This window comes from Schistocerca serialis, chromosome 2 (genome assembly GCF_023864345.2).
Source record: "Schistocerca serialis cubense isolate TAMUIC-IGC-003099 chromosome 2, iqSchSeri2.2, whole genome shotgun sequence".
NCBI lineage: Eukaryota > Metazoa > Arthropoda > Insecta > Orthoptera > Acrididae > Schistocerca > Schistocerca serialis.
The window spans coordinates 1137053993-1137073887 of NC_064639.1; the positions used below are offsets into that span (position 1 = coordinate 1137053993).

The 19895-nt window shown below is 42.4% G+C and overlaps 1 protein-coding gene across 4 annotated transcripts in view; it reads left to right on the forward strand.

Moving 5' to 3' along the window:
• LOC126458600 (ankyrin repeat and fibronectin type-III domain-containing protein 1) overlaps positions 1-19895 on the forward strand; it is a 688593-nt gene that overhangs the window by 484468 nt on the left and 184230 nt on the right. For 3 of the 4 annotated variants that reach the window (XM_050095753.1, XM_050095755.1, XM_050095752.1), the window contains one exon: positions 17044-17151. The exons of the other annotated variant lie outside the window; for it this stretch is intronic. In XM_050095753.1, coding sequence (XP_049951710.1) covers positions 17061-17151 — 91 coding nt within the window. In that variant the 5' untranslated portion in view covers positions 17044-17060. The remainder of the gene's footprint in view (positions 1-17043; positions 17152-19895) is intronic. 4 annotated transcript variants of the gene reach the window in all.

The window sequence follows — 19895 nt, forward strand, 5'->3', positions numbered from 1 at the left end:
GAGGAACCCATACAGTGCCACTTACAGGGTGGGTACTGGTGGTCGCATCTCCATGTACCATTTCCAGGATGTTCTCGACACCTCCTCAATCCAGTTGAGGGCGACGTAACCGTGGTGCATTACGAATGCCGTATTCCCTTAAACGCCTGTCCACAGCTGAAAAAGTCTGATGATTTGGAAACGGTCTATCTGTAAACATTACATATGCTGTCGTCTTGCTGCTCTTGTCTTCTGCTGTGTCATAAAGGAGGTGTATATCCGCGTATTCACGATTTGAGTACATCTTCGTATTGTACGCAACGACAGCAGTCTATGAACTACCGACAGAATGAATATACGTAGTCCGTCTGGAGCCGGCACATTACAGCAACGCCATACTGTACAACGGACTATACCCATGTCAAATAAACACAGGCGTCCCGTGGCAGAATCAACCGAGCAGTGTAGAGGAGTGCACAAAGCAACATCATTCGATATGCGGCGAACACGACACGTCAAAAACCTCTACTGGCCCATGATATATGCCTATCACAAATGAAATTATGCACCATAAAGCAATTTCAGACAAAACTTCATTTACATTTTACTCTTATTTTGATGCATACATTGCACCCACGAAACGTGTACAGTTACTTTTGAATCGCCCTGTATACAGGTTGTCAATTTACTTCCTCTGCAGACTAATAATTACAGCTATCTGACATATAGTATGTTTTTAGGTTGGTTAGTACCTCCAAGCAGACGTGGCAAGAGCAAGCCGCTAATCCTGATTTTCACATGGGCAGCAGGTCAGGTGTTGAAGTGTGGGCACGTGGACGCAAAACGGTTAGTCTATACTGACGGATGTAGTTGACTTAGTGGTGCATTTGTGGCCATGCAGAAAACATAAGGCCGTAAAGTGTATCGTATTTGTGGGAAGATGTTCGACGCAACCAAAAAATATGCGACACCCTTACGTGTATACATATTAAGGTGCCAATATAAAAATATCAGCACATACATACCTTACATCCTATACATACGCCTTTCAGAAACGAAAATAAAACTATGTAGCACAAACTAGGCATGCTACCTTTAGGAACACACAGTGACTGTCTTGTAAAATGCTCTATATTTCAGCCTCAGATCAGTCCATTATCAGCTTGCATTTGTTATCAAGTAATCATCAGATGAACTGTTTAAAATGAAATATGCTGATAGTAATGTAAAGCTGTGTTCGGAATCCGGACTCAAACTCAGACCCTGTCTTTTGCGGACGACGCTCATACCGAATAAGAATCCAGGTATCGCCCCACGTACCTGCCTCGCAGTTATGCAATAACTCCATCCTACTTTCCATACTCCAGAGAGAGTCTCTTATATACCTTACTGACTTCTGCTCCGTAGCTTGGGGTCTAATGGTTAACGTCGCTGCCTCTTATTCGCTACGTCCCGGGCTCAATTCCCTGCCGGATCGCAGATTTTCTTCACTCGGGGACTTGTGTTCATGTTGTTCTAAAAAATCCATCTCGCCTTCGTCGACGCGCAAGTCGCCGAAGTGGCGTCAGATGCACCTGCACCAGGCGACCAACACCCAGGACAGGGTCTCGCGGCCGACAATGCCGCACGGTCATTCCATTTTCCATTGAATACTAAGAAGCTAATTTAATAATCAGACTGACTTCTATACACAGCTATACGTACTTGGATACTTTACATAGTAGCCTGTCAACTGAACAGACGCTGATGGGCACTCACATTTTCAACAAATTTGTGAACCGATTTTGAAGGCTACATTTAGCTGTGTTAATAGTGTTATTATGTAGTGCTATTACCTGTCTGCCTTTTAGTCTCCTCTCAGGGTCTTCTCTTTTGACGAGTTACTATGTTCAAATCCATAGAAGTTACCTTGACTTATAATTTAGTTTCTTGTTATACAGGGTGGTCCATTGATCGTGACCGAGCTAAATACCTCACGAAATAAGCGTCAAACGAAAAAACTACAAAGAACGAGACTTGTCTAGCTTGAAGGGGGAAACCAGATGGCGCTATGGTTGGCCCGCTAGATGGCGCTGCCATAGGCCAAACGGATATCAACTGAGTTTTTTTAAATAGGAACCCCCATTTTTATTACATATTCGTGTAGTAAGTAAAGAAATATGAATGTTTCATTGGACCACTTTTTTCGCTTTGTGATACATGGCGCTGTAATAGTCACAAACATAAGGCTCATAATTTTAGACGAATAGTTGGTAACAGGTAGGTTTTTTTAAATTAAAATACAGAACGTAGCTACGTTTGAACATCTTATTTCGGTTGTTCCAACGTGATACATGTACCTTTCTGAACTTATCATTTCCGAGAACGCATGCTGTTACAGCGTGATTACCTGTAACTACCACATTAATGCAATAAATGCTCAAAATGATGTTCGTCAATCTCATTGCATTTGGCAATACGTGTAAAGACATTCCTCTCAACAGTGAGTAGTTCGCCTTCCGTAATGTTCGCGCATGCATTGACAATGCGCTGACGCATGTTGTCAGGCGTTGTCGGTGGATCACGATAGCAAATATCCTTCAACTTTCCCCACAGAAAGAAATCAGGGGACGTCAGATCCGGTGAACGTGCGGGCCATGGTATGGTGCTTCGACGACCAATCCACCTGTCATGAAATATGCTATTCAATACCGCTTCAACCGCTCGCGAGCTATGTGCCGGAAATCTATCATGTTCCCAGTACATCGCCATTCTGTCATGCAGTGAAACATCTTGTAGTAACATCGGTAGAACTTTACGTAGGAAATGAGCATACATTGCACCATTTAGATTGCCATCGATAAAATGGGGGCCAATTATCCTTCCTCCCATAATGCCGCACCATACATTAACCCGGCAAGGTCGCTGATGTACCACTTGTCGCAGCCATCGTGGATTTTCCGTTGCCGAATAGTGCATGTTATGCCGGTTTACGTTACCGTTGTTGGTGAATGACCTTTGTCGCTAAATAGAATGCGTTCAAAAATCTGTCATCGTCCCGTAATTTTTCTTGTGCCCAGTGGCAGAACTGTAAACGACATTCAAAGTCGTCGCCATGCAATTCCTGGTGCATAGAAATATGGTACGGGTGCAATCGATGTTAATGTAGCATTCTCAACACTGACGTTTTTGAGATTCCCGATTCTCGCGCAATTTGTCTGCTACTGATGTGCGGATTAGCCGCGACAGCAGCTAAAACACCTATTGGGGCATCGTCGTTTGTTGCAGGTCGTGGTTGACGTTTCACATGTTGCTGAACTCTTCCTGTTTCCTTAAATAACGTAACTATCCGGACACTTGGATGATGTCGTCCAGGATACCGACCAGCATACATAGCACACGCCCGTTGCGCATTTTGATCACAATAGCCATACATCAACACGATATCGACCTTTTCCGCAATTGGTAAACGGTCCATTTTAACACGGATGATGTATCTCGAAGCAAATACCGTCTGCACTGGCGGAATGTTACGTGACACCACGTACGTACACGTTTGTGACTATTACAGCGCTATCTACAGGGCTATTACAAATGGTTGAAGCGATTTCATAATTTCACTGTAGCTCCATTCATTGACATATGGTCACGACACACTACAGATACGTAGAAAAACTCATAAAGTTTTGTTCGGCTGAAGCCGCACTTCAGGTTTCTGCCGCCAGAGCGCTCGAGAGCGCAGTGAGACAAATGGCGACAGGAGCCGAGAAAGCGTATGTCGTGCTTGAAATGCACTCACATCAGTCAGTCATAACAGTGCAACGACACTTCAGGACGAAGTTCAACAAAGATCCACCAACTGCTAACTCCATTCGGCGATGGTATGCACAGTTTAAAGCTTCTGGATGCCTCTGTAAGGGGAAATCAACTGGTCGGCCTGCAGTGAATGAAGAAACGGTTGAACGCGTGCGGGCAAGTTTCACGCGTAGCCCGCGGAAGTCGACGAATAAAGCAAGCAGGGAGCTAAACGTACCACAGCCGACGGTTTGGAAAATCTTACGGAAAAGGCTAAAGCAGAAGCCTTACCGTTTACAATTGCTACAAGCCCTGACACCCGATAACAAAGTCAAACGCTTTGAATTTTCGGCGCGGTTGCAACAGCTCATGGAAGAGGATGCGTTCAGTGCGAAACTTGTTTTCAGTGATGAAGCAACATTTTTTCTTAATGGTGAAGTGAACAGACACAATGTGCGAATCTGGGCGGTAGAGAATCCTTACGCATTCGTGCAGCAAATTCGCAATTCACCAAAAGTTAACGTGTTTTGTGCAATCTCACGGTTTAAAGTTTACGGCCCCTTTTTCTTTTGCGAAAAAAAAACGTTGCAGGACACGTGTATCTGGACATGCTGGAAAATTGGCTCATGTCACAACTGGAGACCGACAGCGCCGACTTCATCTTTCAACAGGATGGTGCTCCACCGCACTTCCATCATGATGTTCGGCGTTTCTTAAACAGGAGATTGGAAAACCGATGGATCGGTCGTGGTGGAGATCATGTTCAGCAATTCATGTCATGGCCTCCACGCTCTCCCGACTTAACCCCATGCGATTTCTTTCTGTGGGGTTATGTGAAAGATTCAGTGTTTAAACCTCCTCTACCAAGAAACGTGCCAGAACTGCGAGCTCGCATCAACGATGCTTTCGAACTCATTGATGGGGACATGCTGCGCCGAGTGTGGGAGGAACTTGAATATCGGCTTGATGTCTGCCGAATCACTAAAGGGGCACATATCGAGTATTTGTGAATGCCTAAAAAAACTTTTTGAGTTGTTGGATGTGTGTGCAAAGCATTGTGATAATATCTCAAATAATAAAGTTATTGTAGAGCTGTGAAATCGCTTCAATCATTTGTAATAACCCTGTATCACAAAGGGGAAAAAGTGGTCGAACTAAAAAGTTCATATTTCTTTACGTACTACACGAATATGTAATAAAAAATGAGGGTTCCTATTTAAAAAAACGCAGTTGATATCTGTTTGACTTTGGCAGCGTGATCTAGCGGGCCAACCATAGCGCCATCTGGTTTCCTCCTTCAAGCTAGACGAGTTTCGGTCTTTGTAGTTTTTTCGTTTGATGCTTATTTCGTGAGATATTTGGTCCGGTCACTGTCAATGAACCGCCCTGTATATATGTGACCGGTTTTTGTCAGTCATGTCCGGCAGAATAGGCACAACTCATACGTAAGAGCCTATGGGCGCGATAGCTGTTTGATGAAAAAGTTTCGGTGTGGATGCACGACCAATGTCCGAACTCCGACGGGTACAGCGATAATGGGCGGTGGTCGTTGCGGTGCGGCGATCGGGAAGTTGAGAATTTGGGTCTGACGGAAGGCACGTCCGGATGTCCAGGCGGTTAACGCAAGCGTTCTAGAGAAGCACAGCATCCGGGTTTGAACACTGTTCCGGCGCTAACTTTCAACTCTCGCCAATGCACTGCCGCAATGCCCTATGCGATTAGGTCGTTATTTCCTTCCTAACTCTTTCTCATCCCCCTTCTTTCCATTCCTTTCACCACAATTATTCGTACTATTTCTTGTTATTTCACTATCTTCCTTTTTTGTTCTTCGTAAACAGATCTTCTAACGATGACATGGTCGTAAGTAGGAGCAGGTAATAATACAGTCTCAGTGATCAGAGACTGAAACATATAATAAAACACTATGACGGTTGATCCTACGCAAATGGAAAAAATAAGCAGTTAACTTTTAGACTTACAACGTCAGCTGAATTAGGCCACCATTGCGACCAGAGAGTTTCGATTACGGTAAGCTATTCTTTGAGCAATGCTGGTGACTACTTTGAAGGACAGTTAAAACAGGTGCAAACATGTTACTCTTTTGTATCGGTTGTGAATAAATAGTTGCCACTGTTTAAGTTACAACCCTCGTAGTTGTGGCATGCGAACATACGTGTATCGGAATTCTCAGGGACCCCAAACAGGATGAGGAGACGCACTTGAGTTTGCCAGATGACATCGAGATTTAACACATCTGAATATTTTCCAGTGATGAATGGTAAAGTATATTATGTGCCATAGAAATGGCAACGTTGTAAAAGTAGAATGGAAAAATAGAAATGAATTAGAATTAGGCCGATTATCAAACATGCATTCTAGCGTACCCTGCTCGATGGTGCAAATAGAAAGAAAGTTCACATCACTCTTTATCAGGTGCGAGTCCGCCCCGGTAGCTGAGTGGTCAGCGTGACAGACTGTCAATCCTAAGGGCCCGGGTTCGATTCCCGGCTGGGTCGGAGATTTTCTCCGCTCAGGGACTGGGTGTTGTGTTGTCCTAATCATCATCATTTCATCCCCATCGACACGCAGGTCGCCGAAGTGGCGTCAAATCGAAAGACCTGCACCAGGCGAACGGTCTACCCGACGGGAGGCCCTAGCCACACGACATTTCCATTTCCATCAGGTGCGAGCGTTGGCTACTATCAGCTTCAGACAGTAGTGCCTATTAAATAAAATACTGTGTTGTTTCTTACTGTATATCAATATGTAATTAAATCACCTCAAAGGAGTACGAACGAGAATAACTGAATTACAAGTCGTGAAAACTGAATGAAACGCCAAAAATGTTTGTCTCATTATATATTATCTCTGTCGTTTAGTTTCCAAACTGTGTATACGCAGATGGACGTTATGATACGTCGGAAAAGTCTCTAGGTTCACGGTGTTAGCTGATAGATCTTTTTTTCCGCTAATTTCCCAACTCTCCACAGACGGTTTCAGCGCTCCTGAAGTTCTCTGCTCCGTACCTAAGGCAGTTCGCAGAATCGGGTAACATTACACGCACCACGTTTTACGTTGGCACAGCCGACGCAAATCGCGCCTGGCGAAGAAGGCAGGGTTGGGCACTGGTTCTTCGGAATGAAACATATGAAACTACTGTACCCCCTTACTCGGGGCTAATGGCAACTAGGATACTCGATATAATTTTTTTCAAGTCCTCTTAACAACAGAAATGTAACATCATAAGGCAAAAATGTACCCTGGACAAACTGCAATTTGAGTTGTTGCAGAATGCACCGTCGTCCTTTCAGGGTCGCGTTGTAAGTTGGTCTGTTACAGCTATCGTCTGTAAGTACGCTGTCTGCTTTTAGAGAACAGGGGCGCTCGTGTCTTTGCATTCGCCGGAGCAGACTTATTTTGTTTTTGTGTTGCCATATGTTTCCCCATTAGGCCCAGAGACGCGAAATCGAGGACAGCCTCCGTAGCCACAAAGCCGCATCCTGTTGTAGCGGGAAGTTATTCCGTCGCACATCGGTGCACCACTGCTCGAGACGAGGAGACTCCGGATTCGCTCTGGCGTTTCATCCGGGCGGTCGACGAACAGTCATTGTACAACCCACACGAAGGGCCGTGCCGTTAATGTGCCACATGTCTACTTTAAAAACTCACCCAAGTCTTTCAGATCGAAACCGAAAATGGGCGCTTCTTCATTTAGAATGTGCGTAGCTTGTGACAAAAAAATTGGCCAGTCCACTTTTAAGGAGAGGAGGATGTTGTGTTATCTCTCTTCCGAGCGTCTGCAAGATTAGATGTTATCTCTGAATGACATTTGCGTATTAATTCTGATATTAATTTTCTCGATCTACGAGGGTCACTCCAAAAGAAATGCACACTATTTTTGTAAAAATACAGTTTTCATTCTGCATGTGTGAAATTTTTACAGTATGTAGCTACATCCTTCCCGCTTGTTTTCAAACTTAGTTCAACCTGTTCCCGTGAGTGGCGCCGTCACAGCATGTCTTAAATTAGATTGGATTAGATTAATTATTCAGTCCATAGACCCATAAAAGAGGGAATCCTCCTGGGTGTGGAACATGTTCAAGATGGCTGCTACACTTGACGTTCGTCAGAAGCAACGTGCTGTCATAGAATTCCTGTGCTGTGGAAACGAGACAGTGGGAAACATCCACAAGAGCTTGAAAAGGTGTATGGAGATGCTGCTGTCGATCGCAGTACAGTTAGTCGGTGGGCAAGCAGGTTACGTGATGAAAGCGGGCACGGCAATATTGAGGATTGTCCTCGCAGCGGCAGGCCTCGTACTGCACACATTCCAGACAATGTGCAGAGAGTTAACGAATTGGTGACTGCTGACAGACGCATCACAATGAACGAATTGTCACACTACGTTGGGATAGGGGAAGGAAGTGTTTGCGGAATACTGAACGTGTTGGCGTTAAAAAAGGTTTGTGCCAGGTGGGTTCCCAGGATGTTGACAGTGGCTCACAAAGAAACAAGAAAAACGGTATGCAGCTAACTTTTGGAACAGTACGAGAACGGTGGAGATGAATTACTTGGAAGAATTGTGACAGGTGATGAAACATGGCTCCATCATTTTTCACCAGAGACGAAGAGGCAATCAATGGAGTGGCATCATGCAAATTCACCCAAGAATAAAAAATTCAAAACCACACCTTCTGCTGCAAAAATTATGGCTACGGTGTTTTTCGATTCCGAAGGACTCTTGCTTGTGGACATCATGCCAAGTGGAACCACCATAAATTCTGATGCATATGTGACGACACTGAAGAAGCTTCAAGCTCGACTGAGTCGTGTTCGACCACATCGACAAAAGCAGGATGTTTTGCTGTTGCACGACAATGCACGGCCACATGTCAGTCAAAAAACCTTGGAAGCGATCACAAAACTCGAATCGACAACACTGAAACACCCGCCTTGCAGTCCTGACCTGGCTCCATGTGACTATCATCTCTTTGGGAAACTGAAAGACTCTCTTCGTGGAACAAGGTTTGAAGATGATGACTCCCTTGTGGCCGGCCGGTGTGGCTGTGCGGTTCTAGGCGCTTCAGTCTGGAACCGCATGACCGCTACGGTCATCTCTTTGGGAAACTGAAAGACTCTCTTCGTGGAACAAGGTTTGAAGATGATGACTCCCTTGTGGCCGGCCGGTGTGGCCGAGCGGTTCTAGGCGCTTCAGTCTGGAACCGCATCACCGCTACGGTCGCAGGTTCGAATCCTGCCTCGGGCATGGATGTGTGTGATGTCCTTAGGTTAGTTAGGCTTAAGTAGTTCTAAGTTCTAGGGGACTGATGACCACAGATGTTAAGTCCCATAGTGCTCAGAGCCATTTGAACCATTTTTGAACTCCCTTGTGCACGCTGTCAAACAGTGGCTCCAACAGGTTGGTCCAGAATTTTACCGTGCGGGTATACAGGCGCTGGTTCCAAGATGGAGTAAGGCAGTTGAGAGGGATGGAAATTATGTGGAGAAATGAAAATATTGTTCCTGTAAGATGCATCTACACACTGTAAAACTTTCAAACACGTAGAATAAAAGACGGATTAAAAAAAAAAAGTGTGCAATTTCTTTTGGTGTAACCCTCGTAGTAGAAAACTGCACTGTAAATATATATGTGACTATATTTGTAAGAAATGAAATGTTTTCTTGCTACAATTCCAAATTCTTTCTCAAACCGCAAAGCCACATCACACCTAAGTTATAATCAACGATAATTATCTTAAGAGAAACGGTGATGTTTGCTACAAAATTTGTACAACAGTCGATATACCACATAATGTCACCGACGTCTTTTACCAGTTACGAAGAACACTGGGGCTTTCACAGCTTCTGAGCGACTGATTCTAGAATTATTGATTTTTTACCAGTTGGTTGGGTATATATACGGCACCTATTTTGCAGTACCAAAGTAACCCTAGTCTGGCCGCATTCGTCACGGACTAACCTCATATCCAGACGTCTTGCCATCTTCATTATAAATCTACCTAAACCTCGGTTTCGAGAAAGATTTAGTTGGTCAAATTAGTAACTAGGTTACAATAAACGATATGTTCCATATGACATGGATCTCTAGGTATCCAGCCAACGTCTGCGACAAGTGACATTGCGACTAACGTTCAAAATTTTGTGTACTTGGAGAAGTACTGCAGTTTTTTTTAGATACAGAGTGTTAGGGTTAAAAGTGCAGATATGTTATTGATGACTGACGACAGTGCACTGAACAACATTACATCAGTATTTACTTCATTTGCAGACTAATATTTATAGCTATTATGACTACTATAATTTTATTATTATTTTTTTTTATTATTATGACTACTATAATTTTAGGCTGGTTAGACGTATCACGACACGTGATAATTATGCTTATCTTCCCCTGAACAGCAAGTCAGGTGTTAAAGTGTAGACACGTGGTTGCAAAACTGTTAGTCTATACTGAGAGGCGTAATACACTTAGTGCTGCAGTCACGACCATGTAGGAAACATCAAACAACAAATTATGTGACGTGTTTGCGGGAAGACTGTTAGACACAGAGAAAAACCAACAAACACAATGAAATGGGTAAATATTAAGGCACCAGTGGTCACAATTTCTGCACTTGTACCCCTAAGGTCCTGTATATTTTTAACGGGGCGATGAATATTTTAACAAAGAACCCTCATAAAAGAGCAGTACAGCGCTTGCATACAAATTTTTCACTTATATAAGTAGAACATGTGAAGACAGAAGCTGCTGACTCGATCATCTCACCTCAGTTGTTGCATAGATATAGTATAAGAGATAGAAACTGCGTTCCGGCAGCGAAGCGACGTAGGTACACTGCACATGTCGAGCAAATTGTCAAGTTTACACTGCAGGCAGTACTGATAAACACATACGCTTTCACATACACTAGACTATCATTTTTTGTCTGCGATATTCTGTCTCAAAGCTAAAAATAGTTTTCCCTTCCCGATTCTAACCAACTCTAATCAAGGTTTCCAAGAGCTTTACCTTCGTCGTAGCGCAAACGCTGGAACCGGAAATCCCCTTCACAAATTTTCCTAATTGGCGCTCCTTCTGCCCAGTATCGGCTTTTCTGATATTTGGCTGACAAGTCCCTGACTGCACCATGGATCAATAAGCGAACAGCACGCTCTACCTAGAGAGAGGAAAAATGAAAAAAATAGAGACCAGCTTTGGTCTTCAAATTTTCTGTCTCATTTACTGAACAACTCACATCGGGCACTGATAAGCATTATACCAGCGTACACCCCTTTTCACGAGCACTTAAAATTCTTGCAGATGTATGTGATATTATTTTAAAAAATTCCTCGGAAGACAAAAAGTGTTACAGATGGTGATACAGCAACACCGCGGTTAACCAAACTCGGGTTGACCGAAACTCGGGTTATCCGAAATGCCTCCGGAAATCGCGAAAACTGTACTGTCCGAGAATAAGCTGTTAGAGGGAGGAAGTGAAGATCTGATCTTGGGTTGCTTCACCACCAACTGGCTTACCAGATCAAGCAAAGCTACACTACCGACAATTATGCATGCGAGTGGCTGAAAAAGGAAGTTTACTGGATACTATTGCAGCTAATTACGTTGTTGGTGTTCCTGCCGTTCCAGAATGAGTGAAACTGAAATCAGAATTTCTAGAGCAAGTTGTGAAAAATACTCGCAGAAGAACTGTGAAAAAATCCAACTCTGAATCAGTAGGCGAAGCCTTTTATCTTTTTGTTCACTCAACAACGAGAGCAGGGCATGGCTTTGACTGCCCTCGTACTGCAATAAAAACCTAAAATGTTAGCTGAGTTGTTAGGCGGGGAAGGAAATGATTTTTGATGAAGCTTTGGATGGATAGACAGGCTTAAAAACAGATACGGCATTCGCCAATTGAATATATGTGGAGAAAAGTTCTGTGCAGCCCCAGACACGGTTGATGTTTTCAAACCAAAGTTTGAAGATTACACCCAAGGCTACACCAAGGACCAAATTTATAATGTAGATGAAACGGCAGTTAATTTCAAGATGTTGCCTGCATACTCCTTAGCTACCTCAAAAGGAAAGTCTGCCCCAGGACACAAAATGAAGAAAGAACAGATAACTGTTCTTTTGCCATCAGACGCTTCTGGCTCACATAGAATGCACCCGACATGTATTGAGAAGTCGAAAAAAAACCGCGAGCCTTAAAGAATGTTGCCCAAAAACGTAATTTTCGGCAGTGTAGCTTTGTATGAAAAAACGGCAAAAAAAGCGCACAGAAAATATGTCACAAACAACGACAATAATTCTCAAAAACATGCTGTAACATACAATAAATAGGATTAAAAAACCCACTGATGATGGTGATATTTGTCGCTGAAACTAGTTTGGTAAAATAAACGAATAACAAGGTGTTTTGCATCAAGGCGGATTCATTTCTGATACTGTAGTTCTTCTATGCAAACACGGAACAAATGGAAGAGTTTTTACTGAATCGCCTTTTCTTTACTAATAATGACATATATGGGTATGATCCGTCTTACAGTTCAGTTTAGTGCATTAAAGACATTTGACTTTCCGTTTTTCGGAAAAAATTTAAATCCACAGCCCAATTCGTTGTTTGTTGGCTGTGACTCTACGTTGCTTAAACAATACCGCATCTTTTCAGCAGCTAGTTTTATCCTAAATGAGGATGAATAAGGAATCTCATTCTGGAAACATTCCACAGGTTGTGGCTAAGCCATGTCTGCGCAATATCCTTTCTTTCAGGAGTGCTAGTTCTGCAAGGTTCGCAGGAGAGCTTCTGTAAAATTTGGAAGGTGGGAGACGAGGTACTGGCAGAAGCAAAGCTGTGAAGACGGGGCGTGAGTCGTGCTCGGGTAGCTCAGATGGTAGAGCACTTGCCCGCGAAAGGCAAAGGTCCCGAGTTCGAGTCTCGGTCCGGCACACAGTTTTAATCTGCCGGGAAGTTTCAGGATGAATAAGGTTTATATTTATCGAAGCGACATTCGACAGCTTATTTGAGGGGAGTGGACAGAATAAAGTCAGCAAATAGTGTGTTGTTTACTTTGTACCTCGAACCGATTTTGGATTTTTGTGTCTTTTCTTCAGATGAAAATCTCTCGACTATTAAACCTAAGTGTACCATTTAATCTTAATATTTTTGTTCATGCCTGTTGTGTTATGAAGCACGTAAAACCATTTCTGCCAATCGGAAATAATACAGTAATTCAGTTATTGGGTTATGAAACACATAAAACCATTTCTGCCACTCGGAAATATTACAGTAATTCAGTTACCATGATATAAAGATAGCATTAAACTTATGATTGTGAACCTGAAACTGTTAATTACAGCAGAAATATGCGCTCTAAATACTGCAGTGTGTTGCATCGGATAAATAAATTTGCAGTATTACGATATAACACTATGATGAATACTAAAAACCAGTTATGACGTCAAGTAACACAGGCAAATATTTGTAGGTAATAATTTTGCAAACGTGGCATAAAACTGGAGAGCTCATAAAGCACCAGTTGATCATGGAAGAGGTTACAGAAGAAGTAGATAGAAATGTACTACGTAAACTACAAGGTAACAATTATTGGACTACATGAAATAAAATCATCATAACTTTTGAACGGTTTGCGTTAGGGCGTTTAAATTGCACCGTTGGCCGCGGGGCATGAGGAATTAGTATACGCATGGTTTGGTTTAGTCTGTTTTTCATTTGGATGGGTTGGTCAATAAGCAAAATTCGCGCATCTGGAGGACTAAGAATGCGCATTTCGATTTAGAAAAGTCTCTTTGCCCTCAACGGGTGACTGTGTGGTGTGCAGTGTCCATTCACGGAATAATCTGTGCGATATTCCTCTATGGCACGGTAACTACCGACCGGTACGCGAAGGTTTTGGAAGAAGACCATTATCCAAAGTGACCCTGATTTCGACAAGATGTGGTTCATGCAAGACGGAAGCACGAGTGTGTTTGATGTCCTGGAGGAACACTTTGGGGAAGGCATTCTTGCTCTGGGGTACCCAGAGGCCACTGGCATGGGCCTCGATTGGCCGCCATATTCTCCGGAACTGAACACATGCAACTGCTTTTTGTGGGGTTGTATTAAAGACTAGGTGTACAGCACTAACGCCAAAGCCATGGATAGAATCGACGTTCCGATACTTCAGCGGGTCATGCAGAGTTCCGCTATTCATCTGCGCCATATCATCGCCAATCATGGCAGGCGTATCGAACATGTCAAAACTAAAATTCGAATATCTGGAGTGACGTTTACATGTTGAATAAAGTATGTATACGCTGTAGTTTGTAACTAATTTACGTTTTTTTCATATAGTTCAATAATTGTTAGCTTGCACATACATTGTGGTCGTTTTAATACGCGGCCACCGTTACTCTCCAGGTAGGCCCTGCTATTAATACAAAGGAACAAATTTATTTATTTACTTCGCTTAGATTTCCACAAAAGAAAAATTTGGAGTAGGTATTAAAATCCATGGAGAAGAAATAAAAACTTCGAGGTTTGCCGATGACATTGTAATTCTGTCAGAGGCAGCAAAGGACTTGGAAGAGCAGTTGAACGGAATGGACAGTGTCTTGAAAGGAGGATATGAGATGAGCATCAACAAAAGCATAACGAGGATATGGAATGTAGTCGAATTAAGTCGGGTGATGCTGAGGGAATTAGATTAGGAAATGAGACACTTAGAGTAGTAAAGGAGTTTTTCTATTTGGGGAGCAAAATAACTGATGATGGTCGAAGTAGAGAGGATACAAAATGTAGACTGGCAATGGCAAGGAAAGCGTTTCTGAAGAAGAGAAATTTTGTTAACATCGAGTATTGATATAAGTGTTAGGAAGTCGTTTCTGAAAGTATTTGTATGGAGTGTAGCCATGTATGGAAGTGAAACATGGATGATAAATAGTTTGGACAAGAAGAGAATAGAAGCTTTCGAAATGTGGTGCTACAGAAGAATGTTGAAGATTAGGTGCGTAGATCACGTAACTAATGAGGAGGTATTGAATAGGATTGGGGAGAAGAGGAGCTTGTGGTACAACTTGACTAGAAGAAGGGATCGATTGGTAGGACATGTTTTGAGGCATCAAGGGATCACAAATTTAGCATTGGAGGGCAGCGTGGAGGGTAAAAATCGTAGAGGGAGACCACGAGATGAATACACTAAGCAGATTCAGAAGGATGTAGGTTGCAGTAGGTACTGGGAGATGAAAAAGCTTGCACAGGATAGAGTAGCATGGAGAGCTGCATCAAACCAGTCTCAGGACTGAAGACAACAACAACAACAACATAGAATTCCATCGGCTCGAACTTCTGGAAGTATTCTAATGTTAACAAATTGTTGCTGTATACGGAAAGGTGATAGTCACCAGAAAAATTAGAAAAGTTTCCGTGTCTGGGCAATCGAAATAACTATCTGTACAAATCCCTTGTCATGAATCGACATAGCTAAAGATGTCATCTTTCCATGTAGTCGTTGTAAACACCAGCTGTGACTCTCGAAACTGGCAGCACGAGCTACTGCATTACTGATGTTTCCAGGCACATGAAACTTACCAAACCCCAGTTATCACGACACTATTGCTTAGATTGCTCCATATTGACTCAGTAAAAGTAATTTTGGTTACAAAAATTTTTGGTTATGCTTTACCGTGAATGTTATTGATATCGAGTAAAACAAAAAGTTTGCTGTTACCAGTCATTGCCTATTTCCACAATGCGTTTCGAAGGTTTATAATTGCATTATCTCTACTAGCAAGGGCCACAACTAGCTCCAAGCCGTAACCGGACACATACATGCTTTATTAATCCACATTAAGTACAACTGATGATGAAGCACGTTGTGGCAATAAATAAACAGTGACTGATAACAGTAGAATTATTGTTTCATTGGGAAACATATTTTTTACCAGTCACGATTTGGAGGGGAGAATTAAAGTCATCTCCGTCGCTTCGGTTTTCTTAATCACTCAGGGTAGAATTGTTCCCATTCACGGCTATTTTCAGCTCGCTTTCACTCGAAGAAAAATAATAACACATTCTGGAACGTTACTTGCGTGCATTATTGTGTAAATAAAATCTAATCACTGAAGGGCTTCTACATTTTGCAGTCGACCGGTGCATAGATTTGTGATGTGCCTCGTAAAATTAATACTAACAAGACACTTATCATTACCGGGAACGTAAAGTGGTGAACTGTTAAAAGTGTAGATAAGCCTCTTCTAAAAATACTGTCTGCGTTTTTCAGATTGTTTCCTGATATGCGACCTGGGTACAGCAAAGAGAAATACGCTTTCCTACATGATAGCTAAAATATCTTTTCTATTGAAATATACTTCCAGTGTATAACGAAAACAGAAGAGTTACCTTTGTCAAAAGACTTCACCATGGACCACAATTACAATTTATACCTACTGAACATTAACCGTTTGGATTGCTTATCACTGTTAACAGTGAACCCAGCCTAATTGCAGTTGCATTTTTATGATATCAGTTCTAAGAACGAAATAGACACTGACTGCAATATTGATTATATGCTTCCTGTTAACTCGTCATGATAGCAGTTAATGAAATACGAAAGACAAAAAAGATAGCTACTTCCATAGCACCGTTAATAAGGGCAGCTCAGCTCAGCATGATAAGATGTTTGAAGAAGAAAGGGAAGTATATTTAATTACACAGAGAAGCGAAAATTAGCCTCACCTGCATACGCTATAAACGCACGAGAATATGGCGCTAGCGCTTGAATGTGAACCCGCAACAAAAGTTTGGCAAATTGAAAGGCTTGTTTTCAGTTGTCGGCGGTGACGATGTTTTCCATTCCTCACAGCTGAAAAAGAGCCGGTGGCCGAGTAGCACGGCCATCGGATTTCGCTTCGTGCTTTCCGAAACGTAATTGCTTTGTTGTGGCTCGGCGCAAGCCGCGTGCTCAGATCCACTGAATGTTTCGGCTTTCTGCTGGCAACATCGGCCGCCTCTTGCTTTGTGTTCCCCTCCTCTTTTGTTTTTAATCCTTTGTGATTTCCTTTGTTTTTAGCAATGCGACTGGCAGTACACAATGAAAGAATGCTATGTGTGTCTTAGTATTAGATGCTATAGCTATAGGATACATGCAGCAAGCGTTACATTCATTTTTGTAGACGTTTTCTTATGTCCAAGTAGAATAATTGTTTTCATTTAGAGCTAGCTATAGTACGGCTGCAGCGTATGTGTGTGCTTTTTCAGTTTTGCTTCTTTTATTCCGTTTATTTTACAGAGTTGCAGGAGGAAGGCATGGAGTTTCTGGTCGATGGCTTAAATCTCACTAAAACAGCCAAGAAGAAGTTAGATACCAAAATAAACAAAATCAATATCCATTTACATGGTAAGGATCAAAACACAACACACCGAATTAGTTTCTTCACTACCTCTCTTCCTGTCGATATGCGCCTTTTTCACTATAGCTAATCACAGAACACATGTGATCTATGACTCCTCTGTAGTTAGAATTTTATCTTCACCTTTTCTGATAGCAGAATCTGTATCTACTTCTATCCTCTGAATCTGCTGATGATTAGTCTGGTTTGAAAATTATAGTATTAAGAAAGTTATATGAAAAATAGTTATGTGTAAAGTTGCTGTAGCTCATGTTCTTTTTACATTAAAGTTTTGCAGTGTGTATTAATAACGCTGTAGGTGCAAATTCAATTTTTTAAAATATGTTATTATTATAAATATACTGTGGCAAGTTTCGAGTGCGCTCGTTCTCTTGCATCAGAATTGTGTAATAATTACTAATAATACCTTTGGCGATTGTTAAGTCTGCACCAGTACGGTGCTCTGTTGTTTGAAACTGAGATACGAAAGTGGACGCACTGACTAGCCTAGTTCACGCAGGCAACTGCGCTACCGCCCACTGCGCATGCGCGCCCTATCTTTGCGCAACTCTGTGAAACTAAAGACTTTCGGCGTGTTCCAACTTTGGCGACAGTAGTTACATGAGTTTTGAGGTTACGTGTGTTCGTAGAGTGTAGACAAACTGAAATATGAAATGGGGAACGGAGAATAATGTTCGATTTTTGGATATCTATGCTTTGCATAGGTGTCTGTGGGATTTCAGTGATGCTGATTACAAAAATAAGCAACTTATTGGTGCTCGCGATCATAACATAGATGGTTTGACAATATCCGAGCTGCAGGGCAAAATTTATTAAGTTAGGAGCACATATACAACAGAATAAAGAAAAATAGAAGCAAGTGAAATTCTATCTGTGGCAATGCTCTCGTCTAGAAGACTAAAATCCCATTGTTCGAGTTGGCTGACTCTTTGTTAAGGAATATTGTTGAAGGGAGGGAAGGCTACACAAATTCAGGAAGCTGCAGTCTTTATTCAATATTCATCTATTTAAAATGTCGCAGCAATGCTCCCCATACACATATGCTATAGTTTCGAAATATTGCCACTGTACAGATCTGTCTTCAAGAGATTAGTTTGCAAACCATGACATGGTCTCTTGTCCTAAAGGTACAGGACCTCTGTATTGAACAGTGTAGGACAAATCGCTGATGGTGATAAATGACGTCTAATGGACAAGCCAGAGGATATAAGAAAAAAATATTGTGCGCCTCCGTAGCTGAGTGATCGTGGAGGGCCGCGGTTCGGTTCCCGGTACTGCCAGTGACTTTTACTTGGGGGGGAAGACTGGAATGGGGTCTCCTTAGCCTGAGGAGCTACTTGAATCAGAAGTAGTGGCTAAAAAGTGTAGAAAGCAGACAATGGCCAAGCGAGCGGTGTACTGACCTCATACTACATCCGAATGAAGCCATATAGCAGAGGATCACTTTGCCGAATGGTGCGTTCCTCTGGACGTGCTCGTAGAGGTTTTTTTTTCTTTAAATAAGAAAAGAAGTTAAAAAATTTAAACATTGCTGAAACAGCAACTGTTGAAATTCTTCACGTTAAATGAAAACAGCCAACTGTTTGGCTGTTATCATTTACCGTGAAAAAAAAAAGAAGTTAAAATTAACGTATTACGAATTACTTCTAAAAATATGGACCAAGACCCCAGAACATTCCATATTACATAAATCCTGCTGATATGATCTACAGTACACACGATTTACTTTTGTTGCTGCTTCACATACCTTTTGTTTTTCTGTATCCTCAAATCGAGGAGAAACTACGATATTCATTGCAGCGACAACATAATTCTCATTGCCAAACATCGCCATATTGTCGTCCTCTTCTCGCAATTTTACCCATGGTATCAATTTAGCTATGGAAGCGACAGCAAGTGCCCCTCATTTGCTACTTGCTAATGATAGTTTTTCTTTGTTGAATTTTTCAGGTGTGTCTTCATTTACTTCCATCAGACTGATGCGGTAGTTCACGAGTGTCATTTAATTAACAGTCTATCAGTCACGGCAATAAGTTCCCGGTAAACAGTAATCTGCAAAGATACTTACGCGTTGGCGCGTTTCTGCACACCTATCTACATTTTATCGCTCCATCGCTTATACGGGTCCCAGTTCGCTCCTGCCGATAACGGCTTCGCAGAATTTCACCCCCCCCCCCCCCCCATACCTGTAATTTGCCACTCGCGGCGATAAATTTCCGATTCAGAATTCAATTTGGGCGGCGAGGGCCAATCGAAGCTTCCGCTGCAGACTGCCGGCTTTAATGCTCCCTCTCCCCCCATCTCCTGCACCTCCCATCCCCACCCCTTATTGGTAGGGGGTGGGGGTGGAGAGCAGAGGCAAGAGTCAGAGCGGAAACAGGGGCGGTCCAGCAGTGGCCACGTGTTATGACGCTGCCGTGATCACAATTCCTCCCTACATTACTCGGTGCTTACTGCTGTGGCGAGGCTCTACGCTACAGTTCTTAAATCATCATCCTATTCCACATCAGCTACAAGGTGTTTCACATATTTTGACATACAAAATAATGTTCGCCTCGTGATGCTATTCCAAGCTTCAATCGTCCAGTTCGGCTCTACTATCTTCTAAACTCTATAAGAATTATCATTCTTACCCTGCCGCACCGATAACCATGGGATACAGAATATGGTACAGAATAGCTTAGTCGAAATGCTTGACTGAACTGTAACTGAGTGTGTGTTTTAGTGAAAT